Here is a 21,880-nt window from a genome sequence, read left to right on the forward strand (position 1 = left end):
CTGTCGCAGGACTGTAATAAACCAGCCAGAATTCATTTGGACAGAATGTAATGATTGGACAAGCTACTTGTCTGCCTACCTGCGCACACTCGGTCCGTGCACTCATTGCACTGGAGTCTTCCATCAGCTGCTAGCTTGACAGTTGTGAGTACTAACAGTAGCCATGTTTGTTGCTTACATCTTTGGAGGGAGGCCTGAAGGGACGGACTTTCTCTCTAGTTTAGGGACTTTTGGAGCTAATGCTGTTAACTAATTTCATTGGAAAAGAGTTGGCAACACTGGGCCAAAGAACATACATTGATAAGAAGTGAAAGAAGTGAAATTGATCATTCCATCCCAACGTAAGCGCCCAGCAGCAGAGCTGCTTCCGCCATTTTGGACTGAAAGCGACTACCGGACTCCAGTAAAACGTCCGCCTACAAAGAGCCGTACAAAAGTAAAGCTAAATTATTTCTATTCTATTGTCATAATTTGAATGTCTCTACCAAAATTGTATCTCTTCCAAATGTACCTTAAAGGGAGATTTGTCAAGTATTTAATCCTCTTATCAACATGGGAGTGGACAAATATGCTGCTTTATACAAATGTATGTATATATTAATTATTGGAAATCAATTAACAAAAAAAAAACAATGACAGATATTGTCCAGAAACCCTCACAGGTACTTCATTTAGCATTCAAAATATGCTCAAATCACAACATGGCAAACTGCAGCCCAACAGGCAACAACAGCTGTCAGTGTGCTGACTTGACTATGACTTGCCCCAAACTGCATGTGATTATCATAAAGTGGGCATGTCTGTAAAGGGGAGACTCGTGGGTACCCATAGAACCCATTCACATTCACATATCTGGAGGTCAGAGGTTAAGGGACCTCTTTGAAAATGGCCATGAGTTTTTCCTCGCCAAAATAAAGTGCAAGTTTGGAGCGTTATTTAACCTCCTTCGCGACAAGCTAGTATGACATGGTTGGTACCGATGGATTCGTTAGGTTTTATAGTTTCATATGATGCCATTATCTTCACTCTTGAGTCCGCTACAACCTAAAAATTGCAAGTTGCGTTAATGTGTTAAAGAAATTAGTGGCGTTAAAACAAATATATATATAGATATATATCTATATATATATAGATATAGATATATACACTGCATATATATATATATATACACACCCATCTTCAATAAGGAACCAATGGGCTGAGAGCCATTGATAACAAACAGACTGGATCAAGTGAAAGGTAAGAAAAAGGTTTTATTTCTCTGTAGGGACCTTTTCATAATGTTGTCAGACACTTAGAATAACAATCTGAGCCTGTCAGTGGCTCAAATAAGCACTTTTAGTGGACGTACGTTGACGGTGAGGAGTTGCCCCGAGCGATTACACTGCAGCTCGTTTAGTGGCTGGCGTTTGCAGCGCACTCCCTCAATACTGGACCAGTTTCAAAAAGTGTCATCCCCATTAGTTACTTCAACACAACAACACAGGAAAATAGGGTCCAGGTCGAAAATGATGGAAGTTACCCTTTTAGGCCCCTGGGATCTTGCCCGCTTTGCGTGGTTGGTAATGTAGCTTTGGTGTGTTTGGTGACCGACTCATCTTCCTGGATAAATGAAGTTTAGGTAAAGCTTAGGAAGTGTAAATAAAAGCTGCACCCAGCATGGTGCACCTTCACCCCACCTTCAGGTGCTTGTGAATGGAGACAAAAACAGATACCCAGTGACCATATCTTTATTTCATAAAAATGTTGCGCAACAGTATAGACATACCCTCCTTACATTCTGGTAGATCAAAATGTTAACTATTTTATCACAATGTGCTATTTCTTGTAATTACCCAGAAGACCACCAGCTACAGCTGCTGTAGTAATATCAACTCTATAGCAGTACACATTAAAATATAGGAGAAAAAAACACACTGACTGTGAAATTCATCAGCCAAACCTACTGGTTACATACCGCTTACAGGAATGGCGTCATTACAAGCTTTCAATTCCAAAATGCATTTATCCCTTTGCTGTTTGACAGCATGATTCATGATAATCACAATATCTTATATTGATGCTTAACAAGGCAGAGATTAGAGAGTAAATAACAAATCAAAGCAGGTATATGTTATTAATGATGCTAACTGATCAACACCCACTGGAAGTATGGAGCAAGTAAAAAAAATCTTAATAAAGTGTGTACTTGGTGATATTTTCAGCTTGTTTCAGTCAGTCAGTGTGCACATCAGGATGTCAGAGGTCAAAGGTCATGCGGACCAATGTCTCTGACCTTCTTTAACCTCATCCACCACTTGACGGTCCTCTCCTGCCGGGTCTAAAGGAGCAGGTGCCTCCTCCCTGTCCATTCAGGGGATTGTAGTCTGAAACACACAGAAGAACTGCTACAGGACGAATCTTGTCAAATCTAAGTTTTGGCGAGAAACTTGAATAAATACAGTTCTTTGTCTTTGTTGATGACACGGGGTGTGTGTGTGTGTGTGTGTGTGTGTGTGTGAGAGAGATGCTCCACTGTGTGAAGCTTTGGATCATGGGTCTTGTCTTGTTTGTCTAGAGTGGTGCTGTTCTGTCACTGTTTATCTGATTTAATTGTGACCTGCCAAGACACTGTAGATGAAAACGAGTTTTATACTAACTCTGGTACAATACATACATCCTATGGTAACATTAATGTTTAATATTGAACAAGGTCCCTTACAAATCAAATTAATACAATACAATATGAATTCTAGGTACATTGTGCGGATGAAAGAGCATGTTTTATATTTAAAAATGAAAAAAAACAACTGTAGAAAACCCCCCCAAAAAGCAGCACATGATGAATACCTCATTAGTCTCCTATTTAAAGCTGCAGTGCGTGCCGACTGTGCTTCAGCTTGTGTCCTGTGAAGTACATACCTGCACTGCGAAGTGGCTTCTTGTCCGGCTTTGGTTTGGACCCTGTTGATGATGAGCTGGCCTCTTCAGTGGTCTGCGGTGATAAAGCATTCATCAGATACTACAGTGAGGTACTTCGACCATCTGTGTCAATGTGGTTAGCCTTGGTTCACAGCCTTTACAATCTTTTACCTAATCATTGTTTTATCTCAAGTAGTCATCTGACAGCAGCAGCAGAGACGCGTGTCACTGACAACAGTTGTGCGATCAGTTATACAAAAACACACAAGTGATCTCAGATATAGCCCTTTCACACCGAGGACTCAACCAGGGTTGAACCAGGGTTGGTTGTGTGTATGAAAGGGTTAAACCAATTGATTGACTCGCCTTTGGGACACAGGTCGAGGGGTGGATCAGACCAGGGTCGGACCGGGGTCGCTAATACCCTTTCACACCAATGAGCAGGGTTGCACCAGGGTTAACCTACCCTGGTGCAACCCTCCTTTTGTCAATTCAAACCAAGCCAGTCAACCCGGGTTGAACCCTGGTCAGGACAATTCAGATACAACCTGGGTCACACCCGGGAGCAATGCATACCAATTAGCTCAGGTGCTAGAAATGTGCGGGGGGGGGGGGGGGTTTACACCTCTGGAGGATTACAGACAGAGGAGATGATAGTGACATCATCAATTTGAGCAAAATCATAAAATGTCACAGATTGATGCATGTTTTTGGGATACAGTGTAAATATAGAACACACAGCATGTTTAGCTTTATAAAATGTTGAATATGTTGTATGTATGGAGCTGTAATGTATGCAGAAACATACAGACAACATACAGATTTACAGCATCTATTCATCAACATGAACCTTTTATCCTCTGTCTATCTACAGAACCCATTTATCATATATCAGACTACATTGTGTTATCTAATATGATAATAAAAGGCTACATTTACTAAAGGATTAGACACTTCTGAAGAAATGTATATTTCACTCACTCCACCGTCCCAGCTAAGAGTGGCTTCATATAGAAGGGATATTAAAGTTGGTCAGCTGGGCATGTAGCAACTGTTGGATAATGTAACGGTTTGTCCAAATATAACAAAATGAGATTATATTTCATTTAGTTTGCTAATTACTTGATAATGTAATGAAGTAGGACTGGGTTTGTTACTTTATAACAGAGAGAACGGGCGACAGATGGATCTTTTTGCAGATTTATTTTTGAAAGATAAAAGTTAAAAAAGGTAACGTTACAAATAGAAGATGTGTAAACAACAGATGTGCTCACAGCTGGCGGAACCGTGAGGTGGTCGGCTTATTATTAACACGGTGTGATTCTGTGTAAGTTTCAAGTTTCAAGTTTATTTGTCATATGCATTTAAAAGTACAGTGAAATGCATTTTACCCTGGCTCTCTCTCAGCCCTTAAAATCTATAAATAGTACAGTTGATAAATACTACATTAAATAAGACAATACCTGAGAATAAAATTATAAAACAACCTAAAACATCCATAAAACAATCCACAGCTCTGCATTCATTTAGTGCTCCTGTTCAGTAGTCTGACCGCCTGAGGGTAAAAACTGTCTCTGAGGCGAGAGGTCCGAGCTCTAATGCTCTGTAGGCGCTTCCCTGAAGGGAGATAAGAGAAAAGTGTATATGCTGGATGACTTGTGTCCTGCATGATACAAAGTGCTTTCTTCCTGCAGCGAGTGGTGTAAATGTCCTGTAACTGAGGTAACGGTGATCCAATCATTTTTGATGCTGTTTTCACTGTCCTCATCAGGAGTTTGTGGTCATATGATGTAATGTTGCCAAACCATACCAGTATGCATCCACTTAAGATGCTTTCTATTGTGGACCGGTAGAAGTTGATGAGGGTTTTGGTGGACATACCATGTTTCTTTAAACACCTCAAAAAGTACAGTCTCTGTTGTGCCATTTTTGTGACACAGCTGATGTGCAGGGACCAGGAGAGGGAGTCAGAGATATGGATGCCTAGGAACTTGAAGCTGTCGACAATTTGGACAGGATTGTTGTTTATATCAACAGGTGATTGAACAGTTTTAATTCTCCTTAAATCAATTATAAGCTCCTTAGTTTTCTCCGCATTCAGGGACAGAATGCGACAGGTAGCGGCGGATGTCTCTCTCATTCAGCAGCCTTGTAATGTTCGTTACACTACGTTGTCCATCACCATTCCGTCATCTACCGCATTTTTCTTCCTCACCGCGGACGGTCAGGACCAGAGCTCCCGCACCTTTATGTCTCGCCACACATACACAACCTATTCGATTGCAAATGAGGGCGCACAGTCTGTGACGCAACTGTCACAGGTCGCCGTGGCTAATAAACAAACGTAGCGACGGCAGCAGGAATGATTTCAGACAAACCGGAGGTGAATGACGAAAGAGAACAACCCGGATGTGTGGCGAGACATCGAGGTGCGGGAGCTAATGGCCGTCCGCGGTGAGGAAGGAAAAAGCGGTAGATGACGGGACGGTGACGGACAACGTAGCGTAACGTTAAACGAACATAACAAGGCTGCTGAATGAGAGAGGCATCCGCCGTTACGTTACACGGTAACACACCGTGTTAATAATAAGCCGACCACCTCACGGTACCGCCAGCTGTGAGCACATCTGTTTTTAAAGCGTGTTTGCACATCTTCTATTTGTAACGTTACCTTTTTAAACTTTTTATCTTTCAAAATAAACCTGCTAAAAGATCCATCTGTGGCCTGTTCTCTCTGTTATAAACTAACAAACCCAGTCCCACTTCATTACATTATCAAGCAAATAGCAAACTAAATGAAATATAAACTCATTTTCTTTGCACAGTCTTTGCACATTTGATCTCTGTAAGGAGGAATAAATATGGAATTTGACACAAGTTTATTTTGAGTTCAACTTCTGTTCTGAGTATTGTGGATGTGTTGGACCATGATCTCTGTGTCATGACTCTGAAAGGTGAGCTGACTGTATCGTTACATTCCTGGCAGTGAAAGCGGTAAAAAGAAGAAACGTATGTACGTATGTAATCATTTTGCTCTTCTGTGAGGATACTGAACTTATAAACTTCAAAACTATTTGAAATGTTAATGTCCTTTTAAAATGCGTTCACAATAGCGAGCGAGGCTTCGGATTAAAGGAACTGTAGTAAAAGACAAAGTTCCAGATCAAAACTCACCTGAGAAGGTTTTGCAGCTCCTTTGTAACTCTTTCCCTGTTGCATACTGTCCCATATCTCGATTTTCTGCCTCCTCTTCTCTTCTTCTTGCTGTTCACAAAATAAACCACACATTCAGTTGGTCTGAGATCGTCTTTCTTTCAAAAGATTATTTTCTATTTCACTGCTGTACCTGTTTCTGTTTCTCTCTGAAGATGTCAGCTTTGGCATCAAGCTCCTCTTGCATCTTTATCCGAGCTGCTTCCATGGCTTCTTGTCTTCTGGCCACTAACACAGAATCTTTATGAAAAAAGAAAAGAAAAAAAACAACTTTAAAAATCATGAAATTTAGCCTTCACTAATAAGCAGTGAATCGCAATGACCAAACTCTTAGCTGACAGTTAATAGACAGAATATGAAACAATAACATTTTGGATGATTAAGTCATTTATCAAGAGTTACTTATGTAGTTTGAGGACTTTTTTTTCATTATAAATTGAATATCTCTGGGTTTTGGACTGCTGGTTGGGCAAAATTCACCTTGGACTCTGGGAAACTGTGACGCATTTCTCAATGTTTTGTGACTTTAATAATTGAACAGTTGCAAAATTTGGCACAATTGTTGAATGAAAAACAAAATTCTCAAATCAATAGATCAATTCCTCACAACAGCACATGCATTTCTTGTTGCTTTCTTACAAAAGTATCAGTACAAATATTTTCTAATGATCCAGTGACGCAGCGAGTGAGCCTCTGTGATCAATATCAATTGAATTGTGCTTTTCTATTGAACTATAGAGCTCTGACATGTTCATTGAAGGGACTGTTTGTAACTTCTTACACGTATAAATCAATCCGGGTCGGTGTCCCATGCGCGCTCGTGTGTGGCTACGCTGTTCAGACTCAGACTCCAACACAAACTACAGTGAAGCACCAAAACCTCTTGGTTGTATCTAGTGAAGCCCGTCTGTTAAACAGTGTTGGCCGCGGTCGGAGGACGCGGGGGAGACCGTAGCTTTGGTCTCCAGGACCGGAGTCTCTGCTGTACTCTGCTCCTCTGCCTGCCTTCACTCACACAATGCGCTCGTTCTCGCTCGCTCAGCTCACTCCACCTCACGTGCATGCGCGCACACTCCACACTGCAGAAGAGTTAGTTTAGCTCTGAGAAATCTAGTGAATGTACAGTGGACGTTTCTGCAGAAATAAATGCATACTGTGCTCATGTACTCGTACTCGCAAAACGGCTCTGATACAACGGCACCGATACCATTTTACGGTGGTGCGCCCGACCCGCTGGGCCGGGATCCCACCTCAGCCAGCGCGCACCGGCCCTCACTTTCATTGCGGGGGTTTTGCTTGCACCCTCTGCTCTGACTCACGCGTCCGTTAGACTCCTTGGTCCGTGTTTCAAGACGGGTCAGGTGGGTTGCCGACATCGCTGCAGACCCTGCAGACCCCTGGCCCCTTTACGTGGGCTGAGCCCCAATCTGGCGGCCCAATGTGGTTGGGGCTCACTGAGGACAGTCCGCCCCGGTCGACAGTCGCACCGTGAGCAGTGGGCCGTTGTCCAATCGTACTCGGGCAGCTTGGCGGAGGTCTGCGCTCTCTGAGTGCCATTCTAGTTTCTGATTTAATTTCAGTCATTTTTATTTTATCTATCTAACGATCACAGCGCCATAAACTCTTGCAGTGTCTTGGTCGGGTTACTGGCAAGAGTAGACGTATGACCACGACTAATCATGGCACGTCGTATTCCACGATCATGCGCGAGTTCAGACGTCATCGGGGAGGCGGTTGAAGCAACTGTCAATCGTGGCGACAGAAGCGTTGTGTGTGATGCTGGCGGTCTTGTGTTGCGAAAAGAAAAAGAAAAGAAAGAAAAAAGGGTTGTGGATGAGCTCCTGGGTGGCTCAGAGAGGACGGTATGGGCTGTCCATACTTCAGTCAGTTTGGTTGTCCCACCTGACAGCAGCAAACTCGCCATCCCTCCTTCTTTTCTCCATGTTTGTTTATTAACAAGTGACCTGACTGCGACTGCGCGCTGGAGAGAGCACCTGATTGGTCAATGTAAAGGAACACGTCGTCAGAGATGTCGCACTAGGCGTGTCAAGACGAAAAATTCTAGACTTTTCCTCGGGGTGTTGTGGGGCGTCCCAGACGTGGCGTCGGTTGTCGTGTACTATGACACACTACACAAGACATGAAGATCGATTTTCGCACACGACACTCATTTATCGTTCCCGATCCCCTACGACGGCCGTGGCGGGCTATAATCAGGCTGATATCGTGTAGTCTGAACCGGGCATTAATGTTTTGAGAACTGCAACAGTTTTTCAGAAAACATGTTTAAGTAAATGAGAAAAACTGTAATAATCAGCTGATTATTCAAAATGAAATTAATTGTTACTCTTAGTTAGTTGGGCCACCAATAACTCTCTCAGTGTACATTGGAAATGGTAGTATTATTGTATTAAGATAGGTTTGGATTTTTTCCAAGTCTATGTTTTACAGGCGAGGCCACAACAATATTCACTAACAGTCTCCCCAGGTACTTTAGATAATAAAGGAATTGTTAAACAGACTGGTGCTACAATAGGTAACACCTGCCTACTGTATATCTGAAATCATGGAGCTTTCTTTTCAATATTATAAAGTATATGTTGTGTGATACAATGGAGAATATGGGATTGAGTTTGATTCCATTGACTCATATTTTACTGATCTGGGCTGGTCTCGGTACTGTGAAGTGCTGGTGCTGACCTTGCGGTGTTTGTGGGGGTGAACTGCGGGAGCTCTGGCTGGATCTCCTCTTGCTCAGGTGCTGGATGAGCAGGTACACCAGAACAGTCACAAGCAACACGTACCATCCATACTGGGACAGAATCTCTCCTACTGTGGGGGGGACAGGAGCAAACACATTATGAATCTTCTTTTAAAACAACTTGATTTAACATATGCAAGCTATACAGTATATATATACATATATATACAGAGAGAGAGAGAGAGAGAGAGAGAGACTTACAATTTAACAACCTAGATAAGGTTAAAGGTCCCATATTGTAAAAAGTGAGATTTTCAGGTCTTTTACATTATAAAGCAGGTTTAAGTGCTTTATAAATACTGTTAAACTATCAAAACGCTCAATATACGGAGAAACACACACAGCCCGTATTCAGAAATTGCGCGTTTGAAACAAGCCGTTTCTGATGTCACAAATCTACAATATTTAGACCATTTCAAAGTTTTAAACAAACATTCTAAATGTGTCTCAGTTTATTTCCTGTTGCAGTGTATGTAAATAACATCAGCTAACAGGAAGTAAACATGGACCCAAACTGTTGCCTAGCAACGCAATTTCATTGCAATTTCATTGCAATTCCATTGAAATGCACTAAAAGCGTTTCAGACAGAGGGTAAATACAGGTATATTCAACCAGACAGCATGAGGAAAATAAAGTGTTTTTTGAACATTACAGCATGTAAACATGTTCTAGTAGAAACACAAAATACAAGTATGAACCTGAAAATGAGCACGATATGGGACCTTTAATAAAAAAGAAACAGATGACAGAAAAACACAAGTTAATATTTGAGAAACTGAGATAATAACAACTGTTGAACTTATTAATGAAACAAGGAGATTTTTTGGCTCCTTCCATGATATTTACCCACATTGATGTCATATTCACCATGACAGATATTTGTTCGAGTGACTGTCCATATAAACTAGTCTCTAGATTATGGAATAATCTAAAGAATAGATTTGATTAAGACTGTAATAACCAGTTTCGCTCTGAAGATACAGTCGTGTTTCTCACAGTAACGCGTTGGTAGATAAGATGTTATGAGACTGCATGTCTCGACTAACGTTAATAACTGAGTGTAACTTTAGAACGTATATTTAGAAGAAGTGAAAGTCAATAGTTGTTCCATGTCAACATCAGCAGCAGAGCGACGCTTCCGCCATGTTGGACTGAAAGCGACTACCGGGACGTCAATATACGTCCGCCTACAACGTGTCGTACACAAGTAATACAAAAGTGTTTCTATTCTATTTGTCATGTTTACGGTCTCTATCGAAATGGCCTGTGTTGAACAATAACATATTATAAATATAATGCGCGTTTTCATTCCAAAATGGCGGAAAGCGGCTGTTGTAAAACAAATCAGCGAAGTTTCGTCAGCTAGGTTCTATCATACATCCAGCTAGTTTCTCTACTCTGTGGTGTAACACTGACAACAAACCGTGCTAGCTACTAGCATGCTCTAATGTGTCGTTACTAAAGGAACTGTAGCTCCGTTAGTTCGATCAGCAGTAGACCTAAATACAACATGTAATCAACTGGTCTAGTTGTGTTGTCATGTTACCAGAGAGGCTGATGGAGCTCAGGTCCTGGTTCTTTAGAGACGTCTTCTCCACCATAAACGGCGAGTCTTCGTCATTGACGTCTGCAATCTCCACATCATCCATTGTAGATAGTAATAAAAGCTCCCGTGTTGCGTAGCAAACGTTCTCGGCTCTTCAGTTCTCGCTACTTGTCGTCCCGAGCACTGCTTCCCCTGTCACACCGGCTCTGCTAGGACAGGACAGACTAGCTACTAGCTGCCAACATGCTACACACGCAGAGCAGCATTTTAGGATGACGTGTTGGCCTCGTGCTGCGTTTGAGGACCGTGGGAAACCACAGCACTGTGACGGGTTAAACAAATAAAGGGATTTTGCAACGTTTTATACATGCCCTTGCATAGAGTGAATGGTAACGTTATTACTGTATTTTCACTTTACTTACGGCATACAATGATTATAACCAGCTTGTAATGTATTATTTGCCTATACCTCAGGAACTTAACGACCACATAAAGCTGCAGTGGGTAGAAATGGAGCAAATAGGATTTTAAAACAAGTTATTTTTATAAAATGGTCACTATATCTTGACTGTAATGCATGAGACAGCTAATCTGAAAAAAAACATGTGCGTCTGTGTCCTCCGGTGCTCCTAGTGGCATCTGCAAGATTTCCCAGACCGGAGGAAAACAACCAATCAGAGCCGAGCTGGAGTCTGCCGTCCAGCTGCCATCCGAGAGCCAACTGTCAATCACTTGCTAACTTTAATGAAACGTCAAACTAGGCAGCACTGATCAAATATGAATCAATGTGTAAGTGACTTGGGTGTGTGTGAAAGAACAAACCAGTCCAACACGTTCTGGGTTGGGAAGATATGTTAGAGTGAAATTGTGTCATGTAAACATAGTTGTGCAAACATAGCTTTAGTATTATTGATTTGCTCTATTTCATTTTGTTTACACATATTTAGTGTTAACATTAATGTCAAGATGTTCTGTTATCAGATATTGTCAGACTGCTGGTATCAGATATTCCAACTAGTCTGCGCTGTTCAGGCAGCTGGTAGTTTTGTGGGTCACGTAAGCAACGTGGGTGTGTGTCAAAGAATAAAGCAGTCCAACACGTTCTGGGTTTTCCTCATAACTTTAGTGAACTCCCGAACACAGCCAAATCACAGCTTGCTAGTGTGAGCCACTTAGCTGCTACATTACCACCACGGAAGTTGTTTGCTAGAAAGACACATGTTCTATAACACAGCTTGTGACGGTTATGGAAAGTTAAAGTTACATCTCTTTGGTACAATTCCCGAGCCTTTGGCTGCGCAACTTTGTAGTTTGGCAGATATGTCCTATCCAATAACATGGAGGGTGCGGGACTAATGATCTATACTGCAGCCAGCCACCAGGGGGCGATCCAGATGTTTTGGTTTCACTTTTGGGGAGCTGATGTGTCGTCCATCGTTATAGCCTTTTACAGTGTTTACTCTGTATCGGATGCGACTTGAAATATAGCCTTAGTACTATATTTGTGAAAAATATTAGGCTACTTAAAGGGACTGTTTGTAACTGCTTACACGTATAAATCAATCCGGGTCGGTGCCCCATGCGCGCTCGCGTGTGGCTACTCTGTTCAGACTCAGACTCCAACACAAACTACACGGAAGCACCAAAACCTCTTGGTTGTATCTAGTGAAGCCCGTCTGTTAAACAGTGTTTGCCGCGGTCGGAGGACGCGGGGGAGACCATAGCTTTGGTCTCCAAGACCGGAGTCTCTGCTGTACTCTGCTCCTCTGCTACTCTGCTCCTCTGCCTGCCTTCACTCACACACCGTGCTCGTTCTCACTCGCTCAGCTCGCTCCACGTCATGCGCATGCATGCACACTCCACACTGCAGAAGAGTTAGTTTAGCTCTGAGAATATCTAGTGAATGTACAGTGGACATTTGTGCAGAAATAACTGCTGCAGCTCCTCCAGACCAACAGAGGTTTCCCGTGTCTTGTGAAGTGACGGGGCTCCGCAGAGAGAAACGTTATCGTCTCCGATCAAAACTCCGGTGTCTCCCCTGTTCCCTCCGGCCGCGGTCGGGAGACTGAGGCAGGAAAAGCCAACACTAGGATCAGCATTGATTCATGGAGAGACCTTCGTCTGGTCAGCTAACATTACTGCCAAGCAGCTGAAATATAGAGTGATATTGTGCTTTTAGCTGACGTGTGTCGCCTCACTGTTTTGAGCGATGCTCGTTCATGTCTATGTAGAGCGAGCACAAGCGCGAGCAACAGGACGTTGACTTTCGTTGACTTAACGGCCACAGGTGTTGCTGTTAACAAGCATTTTTGATTCTTACAAACAGTCCCTTTAATTAAAATTACTGATTTAAAAAAAAAAAAAGCAATTCTGAATATCAGAGGGTGTCCAAATTGAAGGGCACCTAGAAATCATTCTTATAAAACATCTATAGAAACTTTGATTAAATCAATAAAGTGTTACTCCACGGATTTTACACCTTAAATTCAGTTTTCTCGTCATGGATGGTAAGATTCAGCCGATGAAAACACATTTATAATGTCTCCTGTGGCTCTGGAGGAGTTTTTTGAGTCTGAAAATCACAAACATGAACTGAACATGATTGTGATGTCTATAGGGTCAGCCCTGGCTTGGAGACTGCGTAACAGAAAGCCTGCATTACAAAATGGAGAAATTACGTTTTAAAGATGTGCATTTACAGTGCCTATTATATGTATTCATCCCTTAGAGGTTTAGTGTTTTATCAACTATTGTAAAAAAGGCCATGCCTCTGTGCATGCCTCCTCCTACTAACTCCTGTTCGTGAGCATGCGCTGTACATGTGCCACCAGTGTGAATGTCTCCTCCTCCAATCACCTGTGCCCGATCATGCGCTGGGCATGTGTCACCAGTGTGCCTGCATTGAACAGGCTCCCCAATACAGCACTGAGAGTAAAACACAGTTAAGGAGAGGACAGTTGGACTTTTGGACATTCCTTTTCGTGTGCGTCCATGCAAAATACCACACAGAAACCATTGTTTGTTTACTTTATCTGCTGATATAAACAGCCGTTACCATACACTTGGACTGCATCTCTTATTCATCTACAATCACACCTGAGCACTAAATAGTGTCCTGACCCGACACCCTGAAGCGTTTGCTGCCACACCTACGGATTTATAATAACACACACATTCTCTCATACAACTATCACAGTGGATTTATTGGTTAAATGGAGATCACTGAATGTAATCAAGGGGTTTCAATTGATTTTAGAATAAATACATCTGTATCTGGAAGGTCCAACTTCTGAGCCCTTTTGCAGAAAGTGTTATTAGTGAAAATTCAGAGTTAATTAAGCCTGAGATGAGATAAACTCTGGATTATCAGTTCCAGACAGAGGGGTTCTCTGTGGTTCTCTGTAAACCTAGCCTGTTCGCTGCAGACCATTTTCATTGTAACCAGGTGGTAAAAGCCTACATAGAAATATACAAAAGCACTGTAAATGAGATTCTCTGCTGCAGCAGTCCTGCTGTGGGTTTTTAACTTTGGACAGCAGAGGGCATAGTTTCACTGTCTCTTTGAGCAGCAGCTGTCTGAGAAGGCAAAGGATGCCGAGAAAATACAGGAAGTAAACACCTCACGCTATTTCACTGAGCTTGCTCGCTGTTGCCGACGGTTGAAGATGAATGAATATTTACATATTGTTTAAGGATTATATTGCACAATACACATATCGGTTGTTTCAGTGTTATCTGATGTACTCATAAAACCACATTTGGTGTAATTGTCAAGTCTAGGATTGCCGATGCGGGTGGATCGAACATAACGTGTGCTACTGGAGCTCAGTGTGCTTAAGCTAGGCAGGAAACTAATTATGATTTCTTTTTTTTTTTCTTTTTTCTTTTTTAATTGCAAGACAAAAAACAAGACATTAACACAAGAACAAGAGGACGACAAGAACAGTGAGCACAGGCCAGTTAACACATTTCTGCCATAGTGTATATTCATATTAACAGCTATGTACAATGCATATAGTTAAAAACAGACTCTGAATATTTTTGTATTCTTTTATTTACAGTTTTCACCAACATGTAAATGAGGAAGTGTGACAGTAAATGGTCAACCTTACTACGACTCTTTCTTCATTGGCTGCAGTTTAACTTGGTGTTTGGTTAGAGTTTCTACACGCTGCATGAGAACACTACAGTGAAAAGGCAGCATTGGATGTTTTGAAGTGGTCAAGATGGCAACAAGCAACAAGTCATCTGTTGGCAGTGCTAGGAGCAGCAAGACATCAGCATCATCGGCAAGTGTAGCGCGCGTCCGGGCTAAAGCAGAAGCTGCAAAGGTGAGACATACAAAGGTGAGGCACTTCATAACTGAAATTGGCAAAAGGCTGCTAGAGAAGCAGAAAGAATAACAAGAGATGCTCAAAATCAGTTGGAAACGGCAAGAATAGACACAGACGCTACATCGAGAAGCTGATTCAGCCATAGTGGCAGCTCAGTGTTGGAAGATGCTGAAGCAATGCAGTCTGTTGTTGAAGATGGAAAATCTGAAGCAGAAAGGGTGAAAATTGAACGCACCAGTGAATATGTGCAATCACAGATTGACCTTCGGAATAATTCTCCCACACCACCCTTATCAGTCTTACGTGTTGCTCCTCCAATTCATGCAGAGTCACATGACAGCTTCACAACATGGCGTCCACCCGCGAAAGAAAATACCCAATCACAACCTATCAGCAACAAGCCAGAGTCTGAAAAAGCTGACAATAAGCACGTACCTGACCCAACTAAAGTTGCAACAAAGTCTGAAGTTAGAAGAATGAACCTCAACATGAACATTCATGCTCAGTCGTGTACTCCCCGACATGCTTCTCCAACTGGCACACCATCTTACCAGGGGCGGCCCTGGTGGAGCTGACGTCTTTAACGTCTTTTCCTAACCACTTTTCCTTGACCTTGATGGAAAACGACATGAGGTGGAAAGATGAAGAGGACAATTCAGAAGGATTTAGGAAAAGACAACCACGGTATTAAGAAGTAATGATGGCGGATGTTAGTGACGTGAGTCTGCCATGGTGAAACTACAATGTTCTTAAGATAGACTAGAAAAGGTGCTGCTCCCCCCGTGCGTTGTTAAAGACAGGAACAATTTAATGAAAAGAAGTCATAATATAGTATGTCGAAAAATTTAATGAAATAAAGTCAGAGTATAACTAGCATGTCGAAATATTTCATGAATTTTTTTTTTTAAGTTTTTGTATAGTATGTCATCAAAACTCATAGTATAGTTTATCATCAAAAATGTCATAAAAAAGTCATAGTGGAGTATGTCATAAAAAAGTCAAACAACACAGCTGATCGAGGCAGCGGTAGACCAGCAACTCCTTTGTCTTGCGAGGTGAAATTACTGTTTTTATCAAAGGAGTCTGGTGGCTTTGAAGAGAGCATGTATAACGTTTTCAGTTCCCTATTGGAAAGGGCTGTCTGACAGCAAGGTAAGCGATGAAAGTATTCTAAATATAGCGTCCACATAAACTCATTTTAGGTGAGCCCTTTTTTAGTTGGCTAAAATACATTTTGCTTCTGCCCCTGTCAAAAGAAATACATTGCTTTGCTCCCGTGTTGCTACTCCTGCCTGTTTCTCTGAAACTGGGGGTGTACCGACCGCCATCTACTGTAGTATCCACTGAGACAGCATCACATACTGCACACACAGCTCCAGTTCACAGTTCATAGTTTTTCTATCAATAATACATGTTTGCATCCACTTCAATCCAACAAGAGCATTTAACAAGACAGTAACATCTGACAACGTGACACCTCTCAGGTTTCTCTGAAACTGGGGTTGTACCGACCGCCATCTACTGTAGTAATACACTGACTATGGAGAAGTAGCTCAGACAACCCCACTGAGAAACACCCAAACTATCCCTTTAACCTCCATCTACTGTAGTTGTAAGAGCCAAAAAATGATGTATGATGACACATACAGAGGTTGGTGTAATTCACTTTTAGGAACACTAGGTGGCGCTGTGTTAATTGACTGACCCAGCCACGGGTATATAGGTAAGGAGGTGTGTTGTTGGCGTCAGGGTTTAGCCCGGAAGGGCAAAGGGTTTTTTGACCGCAGGGACACTGAATTGTTTGCCGTGTTGTTGTTGTTTGCTTGTTGCTATGGTAACCGGACATTCTTCTTTACTACCATATTACGAATAAATGAACTGTTATTGTAAAACCAACGAGCGGCCTGAGGATCAGTTTTGTACAGCACAACATGCAACTAAAGGTAAGATCTACAGCGAAAAGCGCGTCAGTCCAGGGCTAATCACCTCAGTAGCTACAGTAATAGACTTTAGCTCCTACTGTAGTAATACACTGACTATGGAGAAGTAGCTCAGACAACCCCACTGAGAAACACCCAAACTATCCCTTTAACCTCCATCTACTGTAGTAATACATTGACTATGGAGAAGTACCTCAGACAACCCCATTGAGAAACACCAAACTATCCCTTAAACCTCCATCTACTGTAGTAATACACTGACTATGGAGAAGTACCTCAGACAACCCCACTGAGAAACACCCAAACTATCCCTTTAACCTCCATCTACTGTAGTAATACATTGACTATGGAGAAGTACCTCAGACAACCCCACTGAGAAACACCCAAACTTGTTATAAGCTGGCAAGAGTAGACACAACATGCAGCACACAGAACACACAAATCAAGTTAAGGTAAATTTATTAATAACAAAAAATAAATTTTAATCCTATGCTGGGAGTGGGTAGGAGGATGGTTGAAGGGGTTCGGTGTGTCCAGTCCTGGGGAGTTGATCCTAGTGTGGACAGGCAGGGCACGAGGAGCGAATCTCCCACTCTCCTCCAGAGTTAAGCACAGGTAATGTTTGTGAGCTCAATAAAGCTACTAGAGGCAGGCAGGCAGGCAGGCAGGCAGGCAGGCAGGCAGGCAGGCAGGCAGGCAGGCAGGCAGGCAGGCAGGCAGGCAGGCAGGCAGGCAGGCAGGCAGGCAGGCAGGCAGGCAGGCAGGCAGGCAGGCAGGCAGACCTTGAACACAGGGGAAAAAAGGCAGGATTAGTCAAGGCGACAGGTAACACCAAAAAACAAGTTCCAAAAGTTAAATTGTCCGGAGGACGTCAATACCACGGAAGGTGACTGAACGATCTGGCAGATTGTGGAAGGAATCCCAGGGTTGATATACTGCAGAGATTGAACATGATTGGATGATCCTCATCAGGTGCGCGAGTCGCAACGCCCGAGAGGAGGAGGAGGAAGGAAGCCACGCCCACCTGCACTTCCACACACACAAAGACAGACGGGGAGACAACACAGGAGACAAAAGGGCAGGGAACACAGGGAGACACTGGGAAAAACTGGGTAGGAGTCTGATATTACAACACAAACTATCCCTTTAACCTCCATCTACTGTAGTAATACACTGACTATGGAGAAGTACCCCACTGAGAAACACCCAAACTATCCCTTTAAGTTTATCTCTATTTTTCATCCATCCAGCTTCTTATTTCCTGAGGTAAACGAGCATCACATACTGCACACACAGCTCCAGTTCACTGTTAAAAAAATAATTTATTGCAGCATGGAATTTGAGTTTGAAACACTGATAGTTTTCCCATCAATAATACATGTTTGCATCCACTTCAATCCAACAAGAGCATTTAACAAGACAGTAACATCTGACAACGTGACACCTCTCAGGTTTGTTCTCACACCTAAGACAGTCTGATACACAGACACACAATCACCGGTTCTCTCCACCACAGTTATGTTGACAAAATGAAATATTTGTTCACACAAAAGCGTTCTTTTCTACACTGAACAAACACTAGTTTGGTTGAATACAGAACAGAGTTTTAGAGATAATAGTGAACATACAAAACTGAAGTTGCATCCAGTAGTTTTGAATTGCTGCACAATGAATTGGAAACCTTCACTGCTGTAATGTATTTAATGAAGCCATTAAAGTCACCTCAAGGATGAACCAGAAGTGTTATGGTCACAATATTAAAAGGAAAACTCCACCCCAGAACTCTTACACACTGATAACTGAAACAGCCAGTGGTGATGCTCTGTGTTTGTTGCATTTCTAGTACAGTTTTATTGAGTGCATTTTATTTTCTTTGTAGATAATTGTGCAGTCACATCCAGATATGGAATATATATTGTATTGTGTATCGTAGAAGAAAATTTATCAGCGATCTAAAGCAACAGTTTGTTATTTGGGGAGGGCACTGACACCATACCAAAAGGCAAAAGGTTTCTTTCTAGAGATGCACTAAAGTTCAATAGTTTTTCAAGGAGAAATTAATTGTGGAAAAGGTGTAATTTCTGCGCCGCCCGGGACGTGACATGGACGAAATGTTTTAGGTAGTGCTGTCGATCGATTCAAATATTTAATCCCGATTAATCACACATTTTTTGTCTGGTCAAAATGTACCTCAAAGAGAGATTTTGTCAAGTATTTAATACTGAAATATGTTTCCTTTATGCATATATATATATATATATATATATATATGCTAAATATATATATATGCATATATATATATATATATATATATTTAGCATAAAATATGCTAAATATTTATGCATAAAAAATATGCTCCAATCATAACATGTCAAACTGCAGCCCAACGGCAACAACAGCTGGCAGTGTGTCAGTGTGCTGACTTGACTATGACTTGCCCCAAACTGCATGTGATTATCATAAAGTGGGCATGTCTGTAAAGGGGAGACTCGTGGGTACCCATAGAACCCATTTACATTCACATATCTGGAGGTCAGAGGTCAAGGGACCTCTTTGAAAATGGCCATGACAGTTCTTCCTCGCCAACATTTAGCGTTAGTTTGGAGCGTTATTTGTGACGCCCGTATCTTCACTGTAGCTTTAAACTGAGCCGCTACAACCTCTGAAAGTTTGATTGCGTTAAAGAGACTATTTGTAACTTTCAGAAATGCTTGTTAACAGCGACACCTGTGGCCGTTAAGTCAACGGAAGTCAGCGTCGGGCTCGCGCTTGCTCGCTTTACATAAACATGAACGAGCATCGCTCAAAACAGTGAGGAGACACACGTCAGCTAAAAGCATAATATCACTCTATATTTCAGCTGCTTGGCAGTAATATTAGCTGACCAGACGAAGGTCTCTCCATGAATCACTGCTGGTCCTAGTGTTGGCTTTGAGGCTGAAGCAGGAAGAGAAACGTTATCGCCTCCGACCGCAGCTGGAGAGAGACACCGGCACCCGGTTGGAGACGGTAACGTTTCTCTTCCTGCTTCAGCCCCGCTGCAGGAAGAGAAACGTTACCGTCTCCGACTGGGTGCCGGTGAAAACGTTTCTCTCTGCGGAGCCCCGTCACTTCACAAGACACGGGAAACCTCTGTTGGTCTGGAGGAGCTGCAGCAGTTATTTCTGCACAAACGTCCACTGTACATTCACTAGATATTCTCAGAGCTAAACTAACTCTTCTGAGTACTCTTCTGAGTACTCTTCTGAGTACTCTTCTGAGTACTCTTCGGAGTGCGCGCGCATGCACATCTAGTGGTGGAGCGAGACAGCGAGAACGCGCGCGTGAAGGCAAGCAGGCAGCGGAGCAGACACTTCAGCCACACGCGAGCGCGCATGTGTCCCGACCCGGTACATTTATACGCTTAAAAAGTTACAAACAGTCCCTTTAATGAGTTAAAGAAATTAGTGGTATTAAAAGGAATTTTGCATTAACATCGCGTTAACGATGACGTTGCCCTAGTTTTAGAGCATGCACACTTTAGTAAGACAAACAAGCTTTTCTAAAGCACATTTCAGTGCTCAGTTAACTGCGGTCGAGACAGCCGCCGTTTGGATTTTGATAAAGAACGAAGAAAGAGTTGCATTTCAGCAATCATTTCTCACATTATATCGCAAGTCATTCATTCAACATTCATAATTTCCTCATATTTGAACTAACAGCAAACCTCTTATGCCCGGTTCAGACTACAGGATATCAGCCCGATTATAGCCCGACACGGCCGTCGTAGGGGATCGGGAACGATAAATGAGCGATGAGTTGTGTGCGAAAATCAATCCTCTTATCTTGTGTAGTGTGTCATAGTACACGACAACCGACGCCACGTCTGGGACACCCCACGACACCCCGAGGAAAAGTCTAGCCTGTCAGAATTTTTCATCTTGACACGCCTAGTGTGACATCTCCAACGACATGTTTCTTTGCGTTGACCAATCAGGTGCTCTCTCCAGCGCGCAGTCGCAGTCAGGTCACTTGGTAATAAACAAACATGAAGAAAAGGAGGAGGGATGCCAGTTTGCTGCTGTCAGGTGAGACAACCAAACTGACTGAAGCATGGACAGCCCATACCGTCCTCTCTGTGCCACCCAGGAGCGCATCCACAACCCTTTTTTTTTCTTTTCTTTCTGTTTTTGCAAGACCTGGTTCTGACACACCAGACCGCCATCATCACACACAACGCTTCTGTCGCCATGATTGACAGTTGCTTCAACCGCCTCCCCGATGACGTCTGAACTCACGCACGATCGTGGAATACGACGTGCTGTGATTGGTCGTGGTCATACGTGTAGACTTGCCAGTCACCCGACCAAGACACTGCAAGAGTTTATGGCGCTGTGATCGTTAGATCTGACATGGTGACCGTCGTCAAAGACTAAAATATTTTGGAGTCTGATCCCGGCATTAGGGAACTTATTTTATGAGAGTTCAAATATGAGGAAATTATGAATATGTTAAATGCATTTTTAGGTGACTTTCCCTGTACAGTACTGCACAGTGAAACTACTTATGGTCATAATCAGGAACATTTTCAGCAGAAATCCTTTGTGGTTCTCAATAATTTTTTTTATGCATTTCACACATAATCCCTTTCTTTTGGCATACGATTTTCATAAAAAAACATACAGAAACAAATGTTTTATCTGCTCAAAATTAGCTTGAATGTGTTGTCTTGGATTTGGTTCAGCCAAATTCTCTCGCCCCTCCCTAACCGCGACGTAACAGGCAAGACTCTGAGGTTGCTCTTGAAAAACTTTAGCAGCTACATAAAGTGCAATACACACCAGCTGTGTTGCATCAGGCCAATTGACAGGAAAACACAAGATGTACAGTAGCTGAGAGGGGCCAAATCAGGGAGTGTTGCTTTTCTGGAACCTTGATGCTCGTCAGTGCTGGGAAATAGACCAGTAATATATCCCGATAGCTGACAATTTGTGGCCTTACATAGAACCCGATATGTACTGCGGTGTTTTGATGTGTGTCACACAATGCTGGGGTGGGTTGCTGCTGTTTTTTTTGTTTTTGTTATTTTTCTAACAGAGTAAAATTACTTCGGCACACCTACTGTATGTGCACACAATACAGTTCAGGGATGCTCTCAAGGGGGTTGCATAAATGTATTCTGGAAAATGTAGGAAACGAGTTACT

At 42.5% G+C, this 21,880-nt stretch overlaps 1 protein-coding gene and 1 long non-coding RNA gene across 2 annotated transcripts; one reads left to right on the top strand and one right to left on the bottom strand.

Moving 5' to 3' along the window:
- Positions 1 to 1,714: 1,714 nt before the first annotated feature.
- selenos (selenoprotein S) lies at positions 1,715 to 10,696 on the bottom strand. Its single transcript, XM_074624828.1, has 6 exons — positions 10,423 to 10,696; positions 8,815 to 8,946; positions 6,248 to 6,354; positions 6,076 to 6,165; positions 2,902 to 2,974; positions 1,715 to 2,366 (listed from the first exon to the last, which is right to left on the bottom strand). The coding sequence occupies exons 1-6, from the start codon at positions 10,523 to 10,525 to the stop codon at positions 2,287 to 2,289; spliced, it is 585 nt and encodes a 194-aa protein (XP_074480929.1). The 5' UTR covers positions 10,526 to 10,696; the 3' UTR covers positions 1,715 to 2,286.
- LOC141761512 (uncharacterized) lies at positions 9,973 to 14,451 on the top strand. Its single transcript, XR_012592590.1, has 3 exons — positions 9,973 to 10,083; positions 11,056 to 11,211; positions 14,322 to 14,451. It is a non-coding gene; the product is annotated as an uncharacterized LOC141761512 (long non-coding RNA).
- Positions 14,452 to 21,880: the final 7,429 nt, after the last annotated feature.

This window comes from Sebastes fasciatus, chromosome 2 (assembly GCF_043250625.1).
Source record: "Sebastes fasciatus isolate fSebFas1 chromosome 2, fSebFas1.pri, whole genome shotgun sequence".
NCBI lineage: Eukaryota > Metazoa > Chordata > Actinopteri > Perciformes > Sebastidae > Sebastes > Sebastes fasciatus.

Bases quoted from the DNA above. Each gene is read 5' to 3' on its own strand.
- selenos (XM_074624828.1), bottom strand. From the start codon at position 10,525: ATGGATGATGTGGAGATTGCAGACGTCAATGACGAAGACTCGCCGTTT. The intron at 6,166-6,247 runs GTACAGCAGTGA...TTTTGTGAACAG, and splicing joins TCAGAGAGAAACAGAAACAG to CAAGAAGAAGAGAAGAGGAG. The intron at 2,367-2,901 runs GTATGTACTTCA...TGTGTGTTTCAG, and splicing joins GAAGCCACTTCGCAGTGCAG to ACTACAATCCCCTGAATGGA.